Source organism: Micromys minutus (assembly GCF_963924665.1).
Source record: "Micromys minutus genome assembly, chromosome: 32".
Lineage (NCBI taxonomy): Eukaryota > Metazoa > Chordata > Mammalia > Rodentia > Muridae > Micromys > Micromys minutus.
Genome location: NC_137967.1, coordinates 4142123 through 4160189, shown reverse-complemented (window position 1 = coordinate 4160189; position 18067 = coordinate 4142123). Strand labels below are relative to the sequence as shown.

The window sequence follows — 18067 nt, the reverse complement described above, 5'->3', positions numbered from 1 at the left end:
CTACCTGGAGCCTCACGCTGGGAGAAGGAAGAGCCGAAACCTGTTGCCAGAAAGGAGCTTGCCTTGGGGAGAGATCTTAGTGTCCAGATAACTTGTCAGAGACAGGATGATTGGACCCCCAGCTAGAACTTCATTAGCTATGCGTACCTCTTACCCTCTCCTCAAATCTAAGTCCGGATACCAGAGAAGGACTTAAGAGGAGTCACTGTCCCTTGCCTGTTTAATTGACCTGGGGCCAGGCTCCGACCCTGATAATTCTAGTAACGATTTGTTCTCCTGGAGCCCAAGGGGTCACTCTCTTTGCAGCGGTAAACAAACATCACTCGCTATGGGACAAGAGCCAGGGGAGGGATGAGAAACAGGATGGAGGAGTCTCAGGGCCAAAGCACACAGAGCGTTAACGGGGGAGGATGGGAGACTAGCGTATGGTTGCTCACACGCCTGCTCCTGGCGCTCACCTTTCGGTACACCAGGCCAGTGATGGCTGTCCGCAGCCTCATCTGCAGGACCTTGGCTCTGTACACGTGCTGCTGTTCACACAATGTCTGTAGGCAGGCCGACAGGAGCATCAGCACAGCCAGGAGCCAGCCCGTCCACGCTGGGGCGTCGCGGTCGCCCATGAACTCCAGAAACAGACTGGGGTGCAGAAAGAGGGACAGGCAGTGAGGGCTAAGCCGTCTGGGTACAGGGTCATCGGACAGGTGAGCGGCTGGACAAATGGCTGCAAGCACTTCTGCTGTGCTGGGATTTTGTAAACCCCACCCCTCAGTTACCTGGCAACAGCCAGGTAAACCCCACCCCTCAGTTACCATGGAAAAAGCCAGGTATGCTCTGCCCCAGTGACCTGACACTATAAAAGGGGCTGCTGGCCCCTCCCCTCTCTTACTTCTCTTGCTCTCTTTCTTGCTCTTCCGCCCTTGCCCCTCTTCTCTGTCTCTTGCTCTCTTCCCCCCTCCCCCTTCCCTTCCCCCTTCTCTCTCCACGAGCTCATGGCCGGCCTGTACTCTGTACTTCTCTACTCCGCTCTTCTCTCTCTCTCTCTCTCTCTCTCTCTCTCTCTCTCTCTCTCTCTCTCTCTCCTCCCCCATGACCTGAATAAACTCTATTCTGTACTATACCATCGTGTGGCTGGTCCCTCAGGGGGAAGGGATTCCCAACATGGGCCCCCAGAGGCACCCCCCATGCCTCACCACACCTCCATGGGCCATACCTTCTCCCCACTGTCTTCGTCTTTTTCTAACATTGGTGCCCAAACCTGGAACATCATCTTTTCTTTTTTATATACACATCAATCAACACAAATCTCAACACCAGACTGGCTTTACTTTCTATTTTGAGACAAGGTTTTAGTATGTGATCCAGGTGGGCCTGGGACATGTGGGACATGCAGTCTTCCTCCTTTAACCTCAGAGTGAGAATGGCGGCTCTTTCCCCGCAGGCCTGGCTCTCCAGTTCACTTCTTGAACCTGGACTGGCTACCAGTTTTGGCTATTCAGACATGGGAGGTAGTATTGTGCCAATGCTAGGCTTTGCCCTGTCTGTGTGTGTGTGTGTGTGTGTGTGTGTGTGTGTGTGTGTGTGTGTGTCTGACTGTCCGTCTGTGTGTCTGTCTGTGTCTGTCTGTCTGTCTGTGTGATTTTTGTCCTGCCTCCTGGGGCCCTGTCCAATAGTACTTGAACAGGTCTGCCCTAGTCTCTTAGAGAATGAAAACTGCATGAAACAAAGCCTAGGCAAGACCATTTCAGACGTCTCTGGCCTGCTCAGCCACTAGCCAGAGTGATCCAGCCCAAACCGCCCAATCCACACAGCCTGACCAGCCGAGGGACTGAATAACTGACTGTAAGCTCTAACCTTGGGGCCTATACAGTTTCCTGCCCTCCTGGGATCAGTCACTTTCTCCCCTCTTGTGTCCCCCACCTCTGCAGACTTATTGAGTCCAGATGTACACACAGAGGCAGAATTCTTTCTCCCAGGATGCCCTTGGAGCACCTCAGCCGAGCCAGGACCTACCTGAGGAGCTTGGGGACAGCAAACCTGAAGGCATCACTAATGACCAGGCTGAGGGTCCCCAGCAGGAAGGTGGACCGGAACACACGCCAGATAGCCCTGAGCAGCGGGCCTCGCTGGCTCTTCTCTGGCTGCAGGAAGACCTCTGTCTCGGGGGCCCCCACACCACTGTGACCTTTGTGCCTGTAGAGAGGGAACATGGACACAGGGCCCGAGTTATACTTGGTGGCTGCAGCAGACCATCAGGTTCTGGTCATTTACGATTATTGCTGTCGTTTTGAAACAAGGTCCATCTGTAGCACTGGCTGGCCTTGAACTCAGAGCACTACTAGGGGATCCGGTAGGATGTGGGGTTGACGTAGGGACCCTGGATGCCAGGCAAGCAGTGCAGGGTCTCAGATGGGCACTGCTGCTGCCCAGTGTTCTAGAGGCCAGCTGCTGCCCAGTGCTCTAGAGGCCAGCTGCTGCCCAGTGCTCTAGAGGCCAGCTGCTGCCCAGTGTTCTAGAGGCCAGCTGCTGCCCAGTGCTCTAGAGGCCAGCTGCTGCCCAGTGTTCTAGAGGCCAGCTGCTGCCCAGTGCTCTAGAGGCCAGCTGCTGCCCAGTGTTCTAGAGGCCAGCTGCTGCCCAGTGCTCTAGAGACCAGCTGCTGCCCAGTGCTCTAGAGGCCAGCTGCTGCCCAGTGCTCTAGAGGCCAGCTGCTGCCCAGTGCTCTAGAGGCCAGCTGCTGCCCAGTGTTCTAGAGGCCAGCTGCTGCCCAGTGTTCTAGAGGCCAGCTGCTGCCCAGTGTTCTAGAGGCCAGCTGCTGCCCAGTGTTCTAGAGGCCAGCTGCTGCCCAGTGCTCTAGAGGCCAGCTGCTGCCCAGTGTTCTAGAGGCCAGCTGCTGCCCAGTGTTCTAGAGGCCAGCTGCTGCCCAGTGCTCTAGAGGCCAGCTGCTGCCCAGTGTTCTAGAGGCCAGCTGCTGCCCAGTGTTCTAGAGGCCAGCTGCTGCCCAGTGCTCTAGAGACCAGCTGCTGAGTGCTCTAGAGACCAGCTGCTGAGTGTTCTAGAGACCAGCTGCTGAGTGCTCTAGAGACCAGCTGCTGCTCTTTCCCAGGCTCTAGCTTGAGTGCCTCCCACTCACCCTGAAGACACACTGCAGCACCTCCTCCATTCTCTTTCCAGCTGGGAAACAAGTTCCTCTGAAGAGTTTTCTCTCCCAAGTGACCAGAGGTCTTTTGGCCCCAGCAGCTTCCTGTAGCCCTTCCATAGCAGCCTGTGAAAGAGGGTTCACCGGACGGAGTAAGTCCCTACTGCCATCCTCACGCCCCATGGCCCCATCGTGCTCCCTGCAGCAGCTGTGTGACCCCTGGGGAACCCAGCTCCTTTTTAAAGACTGGGGAAATAAAAATGACTGAATGCTTTAAAGACAACTGAGGTACTAGGGAAACAGACCCTCCCTGGAGTCAGAAGTTCAGGATCCCAAAGTTGTTTCAGATCTTTGATCTCTCCAACAACTCCAAGGGGGAGCTCCTGTTTGGTGCTGGGCTGTCTCTCTTGGTCTTGCCAAGTGTCTCTGTGAGGCAGCAAACAATAGGCCACCCTGCAAACGCCTAATTGTCTCAAGATCCTGGGGTGGGGGGCAGGCAATGTGACACGGAGTCTGGGTGACATTCCAGTAGGACACAAAACAGAAAGCACGGCTGATGGGCGGCTGTGTTTGGGAAGCCGGGGTTGAGCCCCCAGTTGAGCTATTTGGAAAACCCCTTCCCTGTAGGATCCAGAGTGCTGTGCTTTTCACCTGCCTAGCAGCCACCACGTGCCCTGTGCTAAGTGCTTTGCGAACTGTAGTTCTCTCAAGTCAAAGTGGTCTGGTTCGCCTGAGGTCTGGCTGTGATGGGTGGCCGTGGCGGTAGTGCCTGGGACACCAACACCGTGAAGGCACTTGCCCTCTCCTCCAGCCTGGGATCCCATAGGGGATAGAGACTTGGCCTTTTTAATCTCACTTCTGGGCCTTGGCGTGCAGTAGATGCTTATTTAACACGTCAAGTGACGGGAGCTGCCTAAAAGATGTGATTTTACTCAGCACCTGCTATGCACAGGCTGAGTATATTCTATGTGATAGAGGGAGACTTGTCCCCATTTTACAGAGGGCAAGACTGAGGCTCTGGTGTGCCCAACAAGCCCACTAAGCGGCAGAGCCAGAGTTCTAGGTCACATCTTTCTCGGAGGGGTGAACTGGGATGTATGGAGGGTGCCCTGAAAAGCAGCAGCAAGATGGGCAAAGGAGGCGTGGGTAAGGCCAGAAGCCAGTGCTGTGGGGATGAGCGCGGCTGACAAGAGCGTGATGTACACAGGTCGGGGGCACCACCTCAGCCCTTCACCTCACTCACCCAGAGGCCCACCAGAACATGGCCTTGGAAGGAAAGGAGGCCTCGGCCTCTGGACACGGATTCTGGAAAAGACACAAGGCCAGAAAGAACCGGATGTGACGGTGTCCACCTGCTGTGTCAGCACTTCCGCTGAGGCAGGAAGAAGAGAGCATAAGGCCACCCCGGGTTCCATTGCAGGGCCCGATCTTGGGGCGGAAAAAACAGGCTGGCCTGGGTCTCACAGCCCATGGTGAGTGGATGGCCAAGGTTAGAGAGGCAGAGTGAACATGAGTTTAAAGCTAAAAGTTTGGTAACGTTCGCTGTCTCTTTGCCAGAGAGACAGCAGTGAGCAGAGAGCTTCCTGGTAGTCAAGGGAAAAGGGGCCAGAGGCCAGGCATGGTGGTTCCTATCTTTGCTTCCAGCCACGGGGGCGGGCAGATCCCTGAGCACAAGCTCGACCTGGCTTCCATGTCAAGTTCCAGGCCAGCCAAGGATGCGTGGTGAGACAGAAAGGCTTAGGGGGCGGGTGGAGCCAACAACTCAGAGCCAGAGTTACTCGGAAGAATGGCCATTACCCTCCTGAGATCAAGAGGCTCTCAAACAGTCAGATGTGGTAGTAGCTCAGGCCTATAATCCCAGCTCTCTGGAGGTAGAAAGATTGCTGTGGGTTCAAGGCCAGTCTGGGCTACTTAGTGAATTCTAGGCTACTCTGGGCTTCAATGTGTGTGTAGTGATGTGTGTGTAATGGGGTGTGTGTGTAATGGTGTGTGTAGTGGTGTGTGTGTAATGGTGTGTGTGTGTGTAATGGTGTGTGTGTGTAATGGTATGTGTGTGTAATGGTGTGTGTATAATGGTGTGTGTGTAATGGTGTGTGTGTAATGGTGTGTGTGTAATGGTGTGTGTGTAATGGTGTGTGTGTAATGGTGTGTAATGGTGTGTGTGTGTAATGGTGTGTGTATAATGGTGTGTGTGTAATGGTGTGTAATGGTGTGTGTGTGTAATGGTGTGTGTGTAATGGTGTGTGTGTAATGGTGTGTGTGTGTAATGGTGTGTGTGTGTGTGTGTTAGAGGGAGGGAATGGTGAGGGCTAGAGCTTCCTGTTAGTCCCCCTTTAGTGTAAGAAATTCCCTCCACATGAATACACATACACACACACACACACACACCCAACTGAGCTGCTCCCATATCCTGATGAACTGACAATCTCTCCGAGTGTGAACCAAGATGAGCTCCACCTTTGGCTGCTCCTGACAGATACGTTGTCACGGTGATGTGACAGAACCCAATCCAGCAGTCATAAGAATGATGTGGCTCTGCCTTCCCGGAGCTGAGATCACAGATGTCCCCCCCCCCCACCCCCACCCTCGTGCTGGGCCCTGTGGTTCAGAGTTTGCTAAGTGGCTCACTGAACAACAGCAGGAAAACTCGACTTGTGTTCTAGGCCAGTTCCCTTTGGTCACATATTGTTGCCGACACCAGAAGGGTCCGGGGGAAACAGAGGCACGGGGTTCAGGGCGTGGTGACAGACTTACCAATAACTGGGAATCTTCTGAGAAGAAGGGTGGCTGGTCCACCAGACAGGACAGCACCAGCTCTGCCAACACCAGGGACAAGGACAGGTAGGTGGCCAGGTGGTGGAGGGGCTCCTGGCGGAAGCTCTGTGGGGAACAGAGAAGCCCCACTGAGCCCAGGAGTGGTGGTCAGAAACAGAAGGGGTTCCAGAGGTCTGGGCTGAGGCTGGACATAGTTCCTGAGGCCTGGAGCAATTTCTAGATTGGAACCAAGCCCTAGTGCATGAAAGCCTAGTCCCAGTATTCCTGATCATTCTGGCTCACAACATGTGACTGTAGTTTGCTAGACTGAGTCACAATCCCTGGGACAATAACCCAAAGGGGTGCTGAGTTTTCTTCTTTCTCCTTTCTAGCCCTGCGGTGGTTTGAGCAAGAGTGGCTCCCACGGTTCCCGTATTTGAATGCTTAGTCACCAGGGAATGGCACTGTTTGAAAGGATTTGAAGGATTAAAAGGCGTGGTCTTATTGGAGGAAGTGTGTCATTGGGGCTGGGCTTTGAGGTTTCAAAAGCCCAGAGTCTCTGTCCCTCTGCCATGGATCAAGATGAACTCCTTCTCCAGCACCACGTCTGCCTCCCCGCCATCCTGCTCCCTGCCATGATGGTAATGGACTGAACTGTAAGCCAGCCTACAGTGCCAGGCTTTCTTATTTCCTCACAGCAATAGACAAACCCTGACCCCCCATTCTCTTCCTTTCTAGCAGATTTTATGAATATCTACTCTGCACTGGGCCCTCTGCAACCTCACAATGTCCACCCTGCCCCATCCCCACTGGGCTTTCGCACCAGTTTGGGTTAGCAGGGACTCAGCCGGACTCAGCCGGACTCAGCCGGACTCAGCCAGGACTCATGATGCTCTCCCTGTGTGCAAGAAGTTCGGGTGTGAACCATCACATCTAGCTTGTGTTCTGGGTCTGACGTCTTTGTTTTTCAGACAGTCCTCATTCTCCTATGGCTCTCCTCCCCCACACTGCCATTTTACCACCGTCTCTATTGGAAATGAAGGAAGGAGTAGGTAAAGCACGGGACTGATGGAGGGAAATGGGGAGGAAGGCTTTCTATTCATCAGACCGATTATTACAGATGTTTAAAATAAATACAGAGGCGTGGGAGGGTGGCAGGGTGAAGAGAGAAAGGTACCATGGGTGTGTGAGGTAATTGTACATGTGCCTATGGAGTAACCTGTGCAAGTGTGCAATGTGTCAGTGTCTGTGTAGACCTGTGTGTAGGATGTATATGTATAGTGTGTGTGTGTGTGTGTGTGTGTGTGTGTGTAGAATGTATATGTATGGTGTCTGTGTGTGTGTGTGTAGGAGGTATATGTATGGTGTCTGTGTGTGTGTGTGTGTAGGATGTATATGTATGGTGTCTGTGTGTGTGTGTGTGTGTAGGATGTATATGTATGGTGTCTGTGTGTGTGTAGGATGTATATGTATAGTGTGTGTGTGTGTAGGATGTATATGTATAGTGTGTGTGTGTGTGTGTGTAGAATGTATATGTATGGTGTCTGTGTGTGTGTAGGATGTATATGTATAGTGTGTGTGTGTAGGATGTATATGTATAGTGTGTGTGTGTAGGATGTATATGTATAGTGTGTGTGTGTAGGATGTATATGTATAGTGTGTGTGTGTGTGTGTGTGTAGGATGTATATGTATAGTGTGTGTGTAGGACGTATACATATAGTGTGTGTGTAAGGTTTTTATGTATGGTGTATGTGTAGGATATATATATATATATTGTGTATATGTAGGATGTATACAGTGTGTGCATGTGCGTTTGTGTATGATGTATATGTATGGTGTGTGTAGATGTATATGTATGGTGTCTATGTGTATATGTGTGTGATGTACGTATAGGATGTGTGTGTGTGTGATGTGTGTATAGGATGCATGTGTGGTGTGTGTGTCTGTGTATGTGTTTGTGTGGTGTGTGTATAGGATGCATGTGTGGTGTGTATGGATGATGTGTGGATGTGTGCAAGTGTCTGTTCTTCTGTGATACACGCTGATGTGTCAAGAGTGTGAGAGGAGTGTGTCCATGTGAGGATGTAAGCCCGTGGAAATTTGTGTTGCTAAACTACGTACATTTGACACAATGGATATGGTCATTATGTTGTGTGGGATACGCCAGGCACAGAAAGATGGCCGCGGCATGACCTCCCTCCCAGGTGGTATCTAGAGAAACTGCCGCTAGAGGCAGGAGATGGAAGGGTTCTTCCTGGAAAATGAGGAGGGCCAGAAAGGACAAGGTCCCCAGGTGGCACTCACCCCTGCAGAGGCCTGCTGGGCAGTGTTGATTCCTGGCAGCAGGCAGCAGAGCACCCAGTACCCGAACAGCACCCCGGATGCCCGGACTCCCTTCTTTCTCTCCATGTGGATCAGGAAGGTGGCAAAGCTCTAGACAAGAAAGGGGGGAGGGTAGAAGGGGGAGGGCTCCCACCTCCCTCACGCTCCCACACCAGTGGGAAAGCAGCTCTTGGGAGCAGCAAGCCAGGCTCCTGCACAGGCAGCGGTTACCATGGTGATGAGCCACACAGTAGGGTGAATGAGAAGCTCTGGGGCCTGGCGCAGGCCCTGGTAGATCCTCCACAGGGGCATGGCCACGTTGAAGGTGTAGAGAAGGATGAGGGTGAAGCCGAGCACCTGCAGGGAGAGAGAGACCAAAGGAGCACAAAAGTGAATGCATGCAGACCGGAGAAGAGCATGGGCAGCGCCTGGGAGCCATTGAGACCCATCCTGACCTTCAACCCTCAGGTCAAAATGCTCTTCGGTGGCTTGAGTTGATCCAGTGTTTCCCAGGCCACAGAGGAAGTGTGTGTGTGTGTGTGTGTGTGTGTGTGTGTGTGTGTGTGTGTGTTGGGGTGACTTGGGGTGCGAAGTGAGAGATTCTTGCTATGTGAACAAGTTTCCTATGGGTGGCCCCGTAGGATGAATGGCCCTGGGGGGCTGTTTCTGCCCTGAGGCAGGAGATCCTCGCTGCCTGATTGTTGCTAAACGCAAGCCCCAGTTCCAATTGCTCTTGGGAAGGTGATATTGAAAACCACCTGACTGCCCCAGTAGACAGTCATTGATTAAAGCATGCCCTCTGCGGATACTTTCTGGGGCTAGCCAGCTACAGCTGCGCTAAAGGACACCGGATCTCATTACAGATGGCTGTGAGCCACCATGTAGGTGCTGGGATTTGAACTCAGCACCTCTGGAAGAGCAATCAAGCAATCAGTGCTCTTAACTGCTGAGCCATCTCTCCAGCCCCACACTTCTATTCCTTATCTTCTGGTTCTTAGATTTTTTTTTTTTTTTTTTTTTTTGGACGCAAGGGTTCTCTGTGTAGCCCAAGCTGTCCTAGAACTCCATCTATAGACCAGGCTCGTCTTGAACTCAGACATCCACTGCCTCTGCCTCCCTGAGCGGTGGGATTAAAGATGTGCGCCACCACTGCCCACTCCTGGCTCTCTTCCAGTTCTTGCTCCCAGTGTGAAGTATGGCGCCAGCCGCAGCCTCTCTTCCTAGGATAATCTGCACGCGCTGAGGTTGTCCGCTTAGCGCTTGCCCGCCTGTTCCATCCAGAGACTGTTAGATCTTCCGCCTCCCATCCGTAAGTGGGGTCTCTCCTCTCCTTACGTGAACCCAGACTGTTGGCCTCGGGCTGTAGATTAGCCTCAGGGCTGGAGACAGTTTGGCCGTGTGCCAATGGCCCTGTGCGGGAGGGATGTCCCTATAGAGAGGTGCTCCAGTTCTTTCAGTTACCATAGGGGACACCTCACAGGAGCACCCTTCACAGAGCCATCGCGGGACATCTTCTGTCCTTCCCAGCTCCCCACTGTGCTCTGTGCTTAACAACTGCAACCAGTTTTACCCTCAGACTCTACAGAAAGGACATTAAACTGGCTTTGAACTCACAAAGCCTCTGCCTCCCAAGTGCATGTGCCACCATCGTCCGGCTTAAAAAGACTTTAACAAAATTCAAGCAATAATAAAGTCCTCCTGAGACCCTCAACAAGCAAGAACCTTAGAGTTTAACAATGTGGAAGTAGCCCCGGGGGTGGGGGGTTGAGGATGGGTGGGGGTGGGGTTGCCTTCAATATCAGCTCTGGGGAGCTGGAGGCAGACAAAGCAGAAGTTGAATGTCAGCCTGAGCTACCAAGCAGCTTTCGGGCCAGCCTGGGCTACATGAGCTACGTGCCTGTCTCAAAACAAACAATAAAAACAAACAAATGAAACAAAAGCAAAGCAAAAATGTAAGTAGGTAACCTTATCTTGTTACATTATGTCACAAATGCTAATTTAGATCCAACCTCCTTTTAGTACATTAGTAAGTGTCTGACTTAAGTAAGTGTCTGCTCTAATTTAAGATAATAAGATTAGGGCTCAGCGGTTAGGAGCACCAGCTGCTCCTCCAGAGGTCCTGAGTTCAATTCCCAGAACTACATCATGGTTCACAACTATCTGTAATGGGATCTGATGCCCTTTTCTGGTGTGTCTGAGGACAGCGACAGTGTACTCATAAATAAAAAATTTAAAAAGATAATAAGATAAAGTAATAAAAAGAAAAGAAAAGAAAACCAATACACAGGAGAGAAAACATTGCGAGAGAACCCAAGTTCGAGGATATATTGGGTAAGGAAGGTTAAGGAACGTATTAGCTTTGGATTAGAAAGAATTGTGTATGATAAAATTAGATTTTTTCCCCCCTGAGGCAAAAAAAGATTTTTGCTTCCGAAATAAAAAGTGAAAGCTGAGGACAAGCCGAGCAGCGTAAGTGCCCTGCAGAAGGGCGGGCTGCGTCACAAAGGACGAGCCTCTGAGACGTCACGAGGACGAGACACATGGCTTGGCAGAGCTGAGGTGTATCTTCAGATACTGAACTGCTCTTGGCAACCTTACAGAGAACAACTTAAAGAATGAATGCTTCTGGGCTGGAGAGATGGCTCAGTGGTTAGAGCACTGACTGCTTTTCCAGTGGTCCCGAGTTCAAATCCCAGTAACCACATGGTGGCTTATGACCATCTGTCATGGGGCATGATGCCCTCTTCTGGTGTGTCTGGAGACAGCGATAGTGTACTTACATATAGTAAATAAATTTTAAAAAGAGAAAATGTTTTATGTTTGCTCAAGAATCTTACGTTTTGTTGGAACTTTCTTATCCAGCTTTTACCTACTTGAAAAAAAAAATGGTCTTATGAAAGTTTATTAGAAAGCTGTTTGTTTTGGTGTTCACATCACCCAAATATTAAACGAAAGTTAAAACCAAAACCAATTGCTTCCTCCGCAATCCTGGGAAAACTCCTGAGGGGGGTCAAAAACCAGAGTTAAGAGACCAGAGCCAGTAAGGACAAAGACAGCAAGAAGGACCAACACAAGGCCAGTTAGGACACAAGGAGGGCAGTCCCTCCTCTAGAAAAGCCTTGGAGCTCTGGAAGCCACTTCCTCCCCCTGAGCAGCCAAGCCACAGATGCAGGAGGCTGGGCTCGAACCAGGGCACAGTCTGAGGGACACAGTGAGCAGAGCTGTGTTCCAGCCACAGGCGACTGGACCAGTATGGAGAAAGAGAAGAGCACCCCCAGGAGGCTTTGGCTGACATTTGTTAACAGCAAATGGCAAAGGGTTAGTGTGTGGTCCTCATTATTAATGATATTACAAAACAGAATTTCACCGAATCCTGACCAGAACTCCTATCCAAATCCAGTTTAGGTAGGGATCTGGTACCCTCGAGGGTTTTAAAAAAGCCACCCAGGGGCTTGATTTCAGGTCACTTAAAGAAACTTTATTGGGTCTTGTTGCGTACTCGAATCTGAGGGAGACAAAGCCCTATTGTAAGTTTAGTTTTTTCAAATTCTATTTTCAATGATGGTTCTTAAATGCTTTAACCTCCCCGTTAGCCCACTACCCACCAGAGGCAGTGGAAAAGAAAGAACATGGCGGGGAGCACAGGGGAGGAGTGGGCCTGCTTAGAAACGTTCTTTGAAGTAACTCTTGTCTGTGTCTGGAAATCAGCAGTTCAGTTCACAGGAGTCAGTAATGGCAGCTCGATCCACTGACAGACCCTTCACAGATACACCAGCAGTCCAGTTCGGTAAGAGTCAGGACAGCAAACATGAATCAGCAGCTGTGACAATACCTAGCAGGGACAGCCAGGCCTCAGCCTTGGCACAAGTCAGCAGGAGGGACCAGGAGGAACTCCAGGAGAAGTTCTCAACTGTGCCTCTCAGCAAATATTGAGACAAGCGTGGTGCAGCCAGCTCCGTAAACAAGCCAAGCCCAGACCCTTCACTGCCTATTGAGTCTTTTTATATCCCCTCCAAACATCACTTGTCCTCCACGGGTCTCACCCCCGGCATGGGTCCCTCAGCAGGGCGTCTGTCTCCGGCTGACATCACTTTGCCAATCAGCAAGAACATGCAGCTCACCACCAGAAGGTTCCCGCACCCCCGGTGGATTTCTCTCTATGGGAGTCCCTGGAAATACAGCTCAACTACTCAGTGTAAAGTGGACCAATATATGTGTGTATCGTTAGCAAAGAACCCTGCATCCCGTGACCTTTCACGTGCTTCTTTAGCAGAACATCTCTCCTGTGTCTGCCTCAGTGAGACGTTCCTTCACGAGCCTGCCTGAGACTTTCACCTGTGTCCGCCCCAGCAAAACACCGTCTAACCGACTTTCCAAAGAACCCTTAAGTTTCCACTTCACCCTAATTTTCAAAAAGCATCCCAGATGAGATGCACAAGGCCTCAAACTCACAGAGATCCACCTGCCTCTGCCTCCCAAGTGCTGGGATTAAAGGTGTGCGCCACCACTGTTCAACTCCAGCTTTTACACTGGATCACACTGGACAAATCTTCCAGAGGACCTTATGTCAATAAACCGTTTGTTGTTACTTACACCAACAGACTCTCTTCTTCAACCTAGCCAGCCTTAATATCCCACCAAAACACACAACAGGCTGGTGCGCCCACAATTCCCACAACTTCACCTACAGGAAGTGTCTTCAGAGCCTTTACTGCTTTGTCCCTCAGAATGGGCCACCCTCAGTTCTGTCCCTCTGATGAAGATCCGTCAGACCAACAATAGCCTGAACCACATCGCCTCTACTCAGCTCGAAGAAGCCACTAAAGATGGGACAGTTACCCAAATGTCTATAGTTTGACATGGCCTCCTGTGTTGAGGGTGAAGTGTAGAGCCAGTTTAGGGTAGGTAGAAACATTGAACAATCCCCCACTCAAGGCAGGACCATCATAGTCTTGAGGACACGTTGTTGCCAACCATTAGCTCCGAGATCCTACAACTTGGTCTGATTGTTGTGGTTGATATGCAGGTGAGGGCAGGCATAAGCTAAGGCGAGGCCTGTGATTGGGCAGTGAAAAAGTAAGGTGGGGACAGAGTTTTGGAAAGTCAGGACAAATGAGAGAGAAGAAGAGAAAGCCAAGATGGAGGAAGAAGGTGATCCACCTCCATGTGGCCTTAAATAGCCACAGGTAGCTATGAATATCTTATACTGGATGGATTATTATAGGACAATCTGTCTTATCTACCAAGCCCACCATGGAATTGGGATTTGTGGGGCTGATATGGTGTCCACCCGCCTCGGAAACCTAGCGAGTTGGGTGGAAAGGTTTCGAGAGCTGGGCCAGAGAGTCCAGGGAGCTCCCCCTACCCCACAGATGCCACGTGGATCTACGATGCCGGCAATATTGAGGGCTGGTGGTTTGTTTTCTAATATTTACCTCTACATATGGTTTCTGCTGAACCTCCCCCCAGGGAAGCTGCCCCTAGGATTCCTGACTCTGCTGAGACTGTATCACAATATACTTATTGTGGTTTATCCCATATCCTCGGCTTCTGCCTTCCCCCCTGTGGTAATGGTTACAGGCACAGCATGCTCGTGAGTAGGGGCAGGAGAGGGCAGGGCTGTGGGATGGTTCAGGGGGGGATTTGATGAATGAGTGGAAAGGTTCGTGCTTGTGATGTCTGTGTTTATCAGAACAGTAAAACAAGTGTGGAGTAACTTCCAAAATGTTTAGCGGGACTCTCAGGCAGAAGACAGGAAAACACGTGTGGGACTGGTCGGAAATGTAGCTCAGCTCTGAGCATCTGCAGTGTAGGGAGGAGGTTCTGGGATCTACCCCCAGAGTATAACGGAGTAAGACAAGGAGCAGAGTGTTGCGGCACATGCCTGTAATCTCAGAAGTTGGAGGGGGAGGCTGGAGGATCAGGAGATCAAGGTCATCCTTAGCTACAGAGCGAGTTTGAAGCCAGCCTGGGCCACATGAGACCTTGTCCAAAAACAAACACACAAACAAACAAACAAGCCTATCATCCTAGTGTGGCTCTAAAGTTACCATTTGCAGCCACAAAGTTCCCACAGCAAATGAGAAATGCCGGGCCACGTGTGCCTATGTGTTTCTTTGTGTGTGAGAGTGTGGATTTGCACAATCACACAATCTGTTTGTGAGAACTTTGACCTCCCCGGGTTCACCTCTGTCCCCTCTTCACTATTGATCTGTTTGGTTAACCCCTTCCCTTCCAGCCTCTGTTCCAGGCTCTTGCTGACAGCAGGTGTGGGGTCTCTGCCAGGTTCTAGTCTGCCCCCACCCCTGCTACCCTCCCCCTTCCCTGGTTCAGGCTACCATTTTGATTTTGAAGAGTTGGGACATCCGGAGGTAACACCGGCCATGGCGATGGATGTAGAAAAGGTAGATGGGGCCGAGGACCCAGAGGTACATGGGGGGCATCCAGCTTCCGGCGGCTCGCAGGAAACACGGGCTGAGCAAGTGATAGGCCACGGGCTCCTGCTCTGTCCGGTTCCAGACCTGAATAGAACATCAGGGACACCATTAGGATGCCAGCCACCTGAGTCCCAGTCTTACCTCTCTATGGGGACAGACCGCATGAAAATATCCCAAGCCCTTTCTGGTGTGTGCCTTTTAATTCTCAGTGCTTTTTAGCCTAACATCATCTCCATGAGGCAGATGAAGTTATACTGGCTTAGCTTATGGGGATAAGTGGAGGCCCAGGGAAGGTAAGGCACTTGCCTAATGCTGCTCAGCTGGGAAGCAGTGAGGGCTGGCTTTGAATGTGTGATCCCCTGGCCTTAGTTTCCCAAGTGCTCGGCTTACGGATCAGTGACACCACATCTGGCTTGGCTTCTACTTATTATAAGAGCTCTGGTGCTACTGTTCCCATTTCATAGACCGGTAGACTGAGGTATCAAAAGGGAACTGCCCCCTTTGCTACCACACAAACAGGAAGTGACAGAGCCAACTGTGCTCTTCTCTGTAAAGAACTAAGAAGAGCCTCCCCCTCCGACCAAGCGGTCTAAACAACTGGGTTCACAGTGCAGTGGTAAGCTCTCTGTGAACACCACCTCTTTACTGCTAATCTGGCCCTGACCTGCTGGACTCCAGATCAGAGAATAGTGTAAAGTAGGGTCAGAAGAAATGCAAAAGTAGGAAGGCTTGCCCCCCCCCCCCCACGCCACTAGCTTTATGCAAATAACAAAGTCCTCAGTGGCTGGCAGGGGCTCTGCAAGGGCCCGGGGTTTGGTGAACGGGTCTTGGTCTACACCGCCTGCTCACTGGCCTGTTTCCCGAGGTCAAGAATTTGAAGTCAGGCGCCGCTTTCCCCAGCAGCTCGAGTTATCCTTGGATCAGAGAAAGGCGTGGGGCAGGTTGGACTCACCCTCAGGTCGGCGCAGGGCTCTCCGGGCATGGCCATTGAGCGCCCTCCGTTCATCCCTCTGAGTCTGTCCCAGAGCAGCTGTCTGAGCCCAGCTCCCAGCCGAGGAAGAGGCGGGACCCGGGCGGGTTTGACTGGGATTGGGGCTGGAAAGCAGAGAGGCCCCGGGGCAAGGTCCAGCTGCGCTCAGAGGTGGAACGGGTGCTTGGGGAGGTGATTCCGGAGTCCCCCCGAAAAGTGCCTCCTCTCCTGTGAGAAGTCTTAACCAAACTTCCTGCACACTTTGGACCTAGCGACTGCAGGAATGTATCCCGCAGAAAGAGCCAAGAGACTTAATAATTTATTGGTTCAGCAACTCGGGACAGATATCGTCTAAAGGCAGGCGCTGGGAAGAATGAAAGGTGTCTTATTTTGAAAACTATTTATCGATGTGTGTATTCGTCCTATTTATTTATTAGTTTTTGAGATAGGGCCTCACTATGAAGACCAGGCTAGCCTATAACTCAAGCCCCTGCTGCCTCAGTCTCCTGTGTGCTTTATCTGCTCGTTAAAGACCTTAGCATAAGCTGAGAGGTGGTCCAGGCACTCAGAACTCCCATTGCTTTTACAGGGGACTGGAGCTGGGTTCCCATGACTCTTCCATCTGCTCACCGCACCCTCTCCTGGCCTCCACACTCAGGTGCTGTACCCCCCCCCCCACCGTGAGCACAGCCTGGTCTGAGCTCCTTCTCCTGTCTGTACGGGTTAAAACACGGTTCCCTTCTAAAGACATGGCATAATTTTGGAAATGTGCTGTTCTTGAGACAGATGTATAATGGATGTCATACATCCTTTTTACGGCATTCTTCGGGGGCCTCAGATACGTGGGCACGGGCGGCTCCCTAGGTTTTTGACCCGATTGTGTGTGTGTATACACGCAGACAGGGCACAAACACACCGCTCCCCAGTGGCCGTAGAGGGGTGACTGCTGTGACCTAATCACTGCCTTGTTTACGGCCCTCACCTTTCTATCTGACTTTCTGATTGTATCATGCCAGGTCACCCCTCCGCTCTGGATTTAAATATTTGAGAACTTTTCAGAAGTGATTCGCCAGGAGCAGACATGGCTCTCCAGCCTGAAGGATTTGCGAGCTCTCAGGCCTTCGTCATGTATAGTGTGGGGTTTGTGTCTTTTAAACTGTCATCTTGGTCATTTTCCTAACGTTCTATAATAATCATGTTTTTATATACCTAAAAAAAAAAAACAAAAAAAAAAAACAAAAACAAAAAAACCCAAACAAACAAAAAAACAAAACAAAACAAAACAAACAAAAAAAAAAAAAAAAAAAAAAAAAAAAACGACCCTTGTAGTGGCTTAAGCGGTGCCAGTCACACAGCGACCGCTCACTAAGTTAGTTATTAGTGCTGAGGTCACCATGTCATCATCCAGTCCCGGAGTTACCGAGAAGCAGCTTAAGATGCTACTGCCAAAACCACAGATATGGAAATGTGGCCTCTAAACGCTATGAAATAGATTTATAGCACCAACAGGACATGATCTTTTTAGAGAAGAAGAAAGTGTTCCTAAGTCAAGGGAGTGGAGAAGAAGGTTTTTTTTTTTTTTTTTTTTTTTTTCTGATGAAGATGCCTTAAAGCAGGGGCGTGGCTAAGGGTAGCAAGGGTTGTACCCTAGCAATGCAGTACAGACAGGCAGGCAGACAGACAGACAGACAGGCAGACAGGCAGACAGGCAGGCAGACAGGCAGGCAGGCAGGCAGGCAGACAGACAGGCAGGCAGACAGACAGGCAGACAGACAGACAGGCAGACAGGCAGACAGGCAGACAGACAGACAGGCAGGCAGGCAGGCAGACAGGCAGACAGACAGGCAGGCAGACAGACAGACAGGCAGGCAGACAGGCAGGCAGACAGACAGACAGGCAGGCAGACAGACAGGCAGACAGACAGACAGGCAGGCAGGCAGGCAGGCAGACAGACAGACAGGCAGACAGACAGACAAACAGGCAGGCAGACAGACAGATAGACAGGCAGGCAGACAGACAGGCAGACAGACAGGCAGGCAGACAGGCAGACAGGCAGGCTGGCAGGAAGACAGGAGACAGACAGGCAGGCAGACAGACAGACAGGTAGGCAGGCAGGCAGGCAGACAGGCAGGCAGGCAGACAGACAGACAGACAGGCAGACAGGCAGGCAGGCAGACAGACAGACAGACAGACAGGCAGACAGACAGACAGGCAGGCAGACAGGCCTCAGGGCCCCCATTTTCCTTTCCACTTTTCTCTCAGTGTAACAAGTTTGTACTCCTCCTTCCAAGGTAGGAAAGGAAAAACTGCCCCAGACAGACGGACCCAGGTGCTCTGCTCCAGTGAGGGAGGAATGCAGACCTCTGCTCTGTCCCCATCTGTCATTTCTCTGGTCTCACCCCCATCTTTCCCACAGTCTCTCTTTGGCAGGACACAGGCAGGACGGGTTC

The 18067-nt window shown here is 51.3% G+C and overlaps 1 protein-coding gene across 1 annotated transcript in view; it reads right to left on the bottom strand.

Moving 5' to 3' along the window:
• Positions 1-15653, bottom strand: part of ABCC6 (ATP binding cassette subfamily C member 6) — a gene marked incomplete at both ends in the record, with an annotated part of 47355 nt that extends 31702 nt beyond the window's left edge. The window contains 9 exons of the mRNA XM_080908543.1: positions 459-636; positions 2011-2190; positions 3128-3259; positions 4377-4438; positions 5888-6013; positions 8193-8321; positions 8442-8567; positions 14549-14731; positions 15600-15653. Of these exons, the coding sequence (XP_080764669.1) occupies positions 459-636; positions 2011-2190; positions 3128-3259; positions 4377-4438; positions 5888-6013; positions 8193-8321; positions 8442-8567; positions 14549-14731; positions 15600-15653 (1170 nt within the window). The remainder of the gene's footprint in view (positions 1-458; positions 637-2010; positions 2191-3127; positions 3260-4376; positions 4439-5887; positions 6014-8192; positions 8322-8441; positions 8568-14548; positions 14732-15599) is intronic.
• Positions 15654-18067: the final 2414 nt, after the last annotated feature.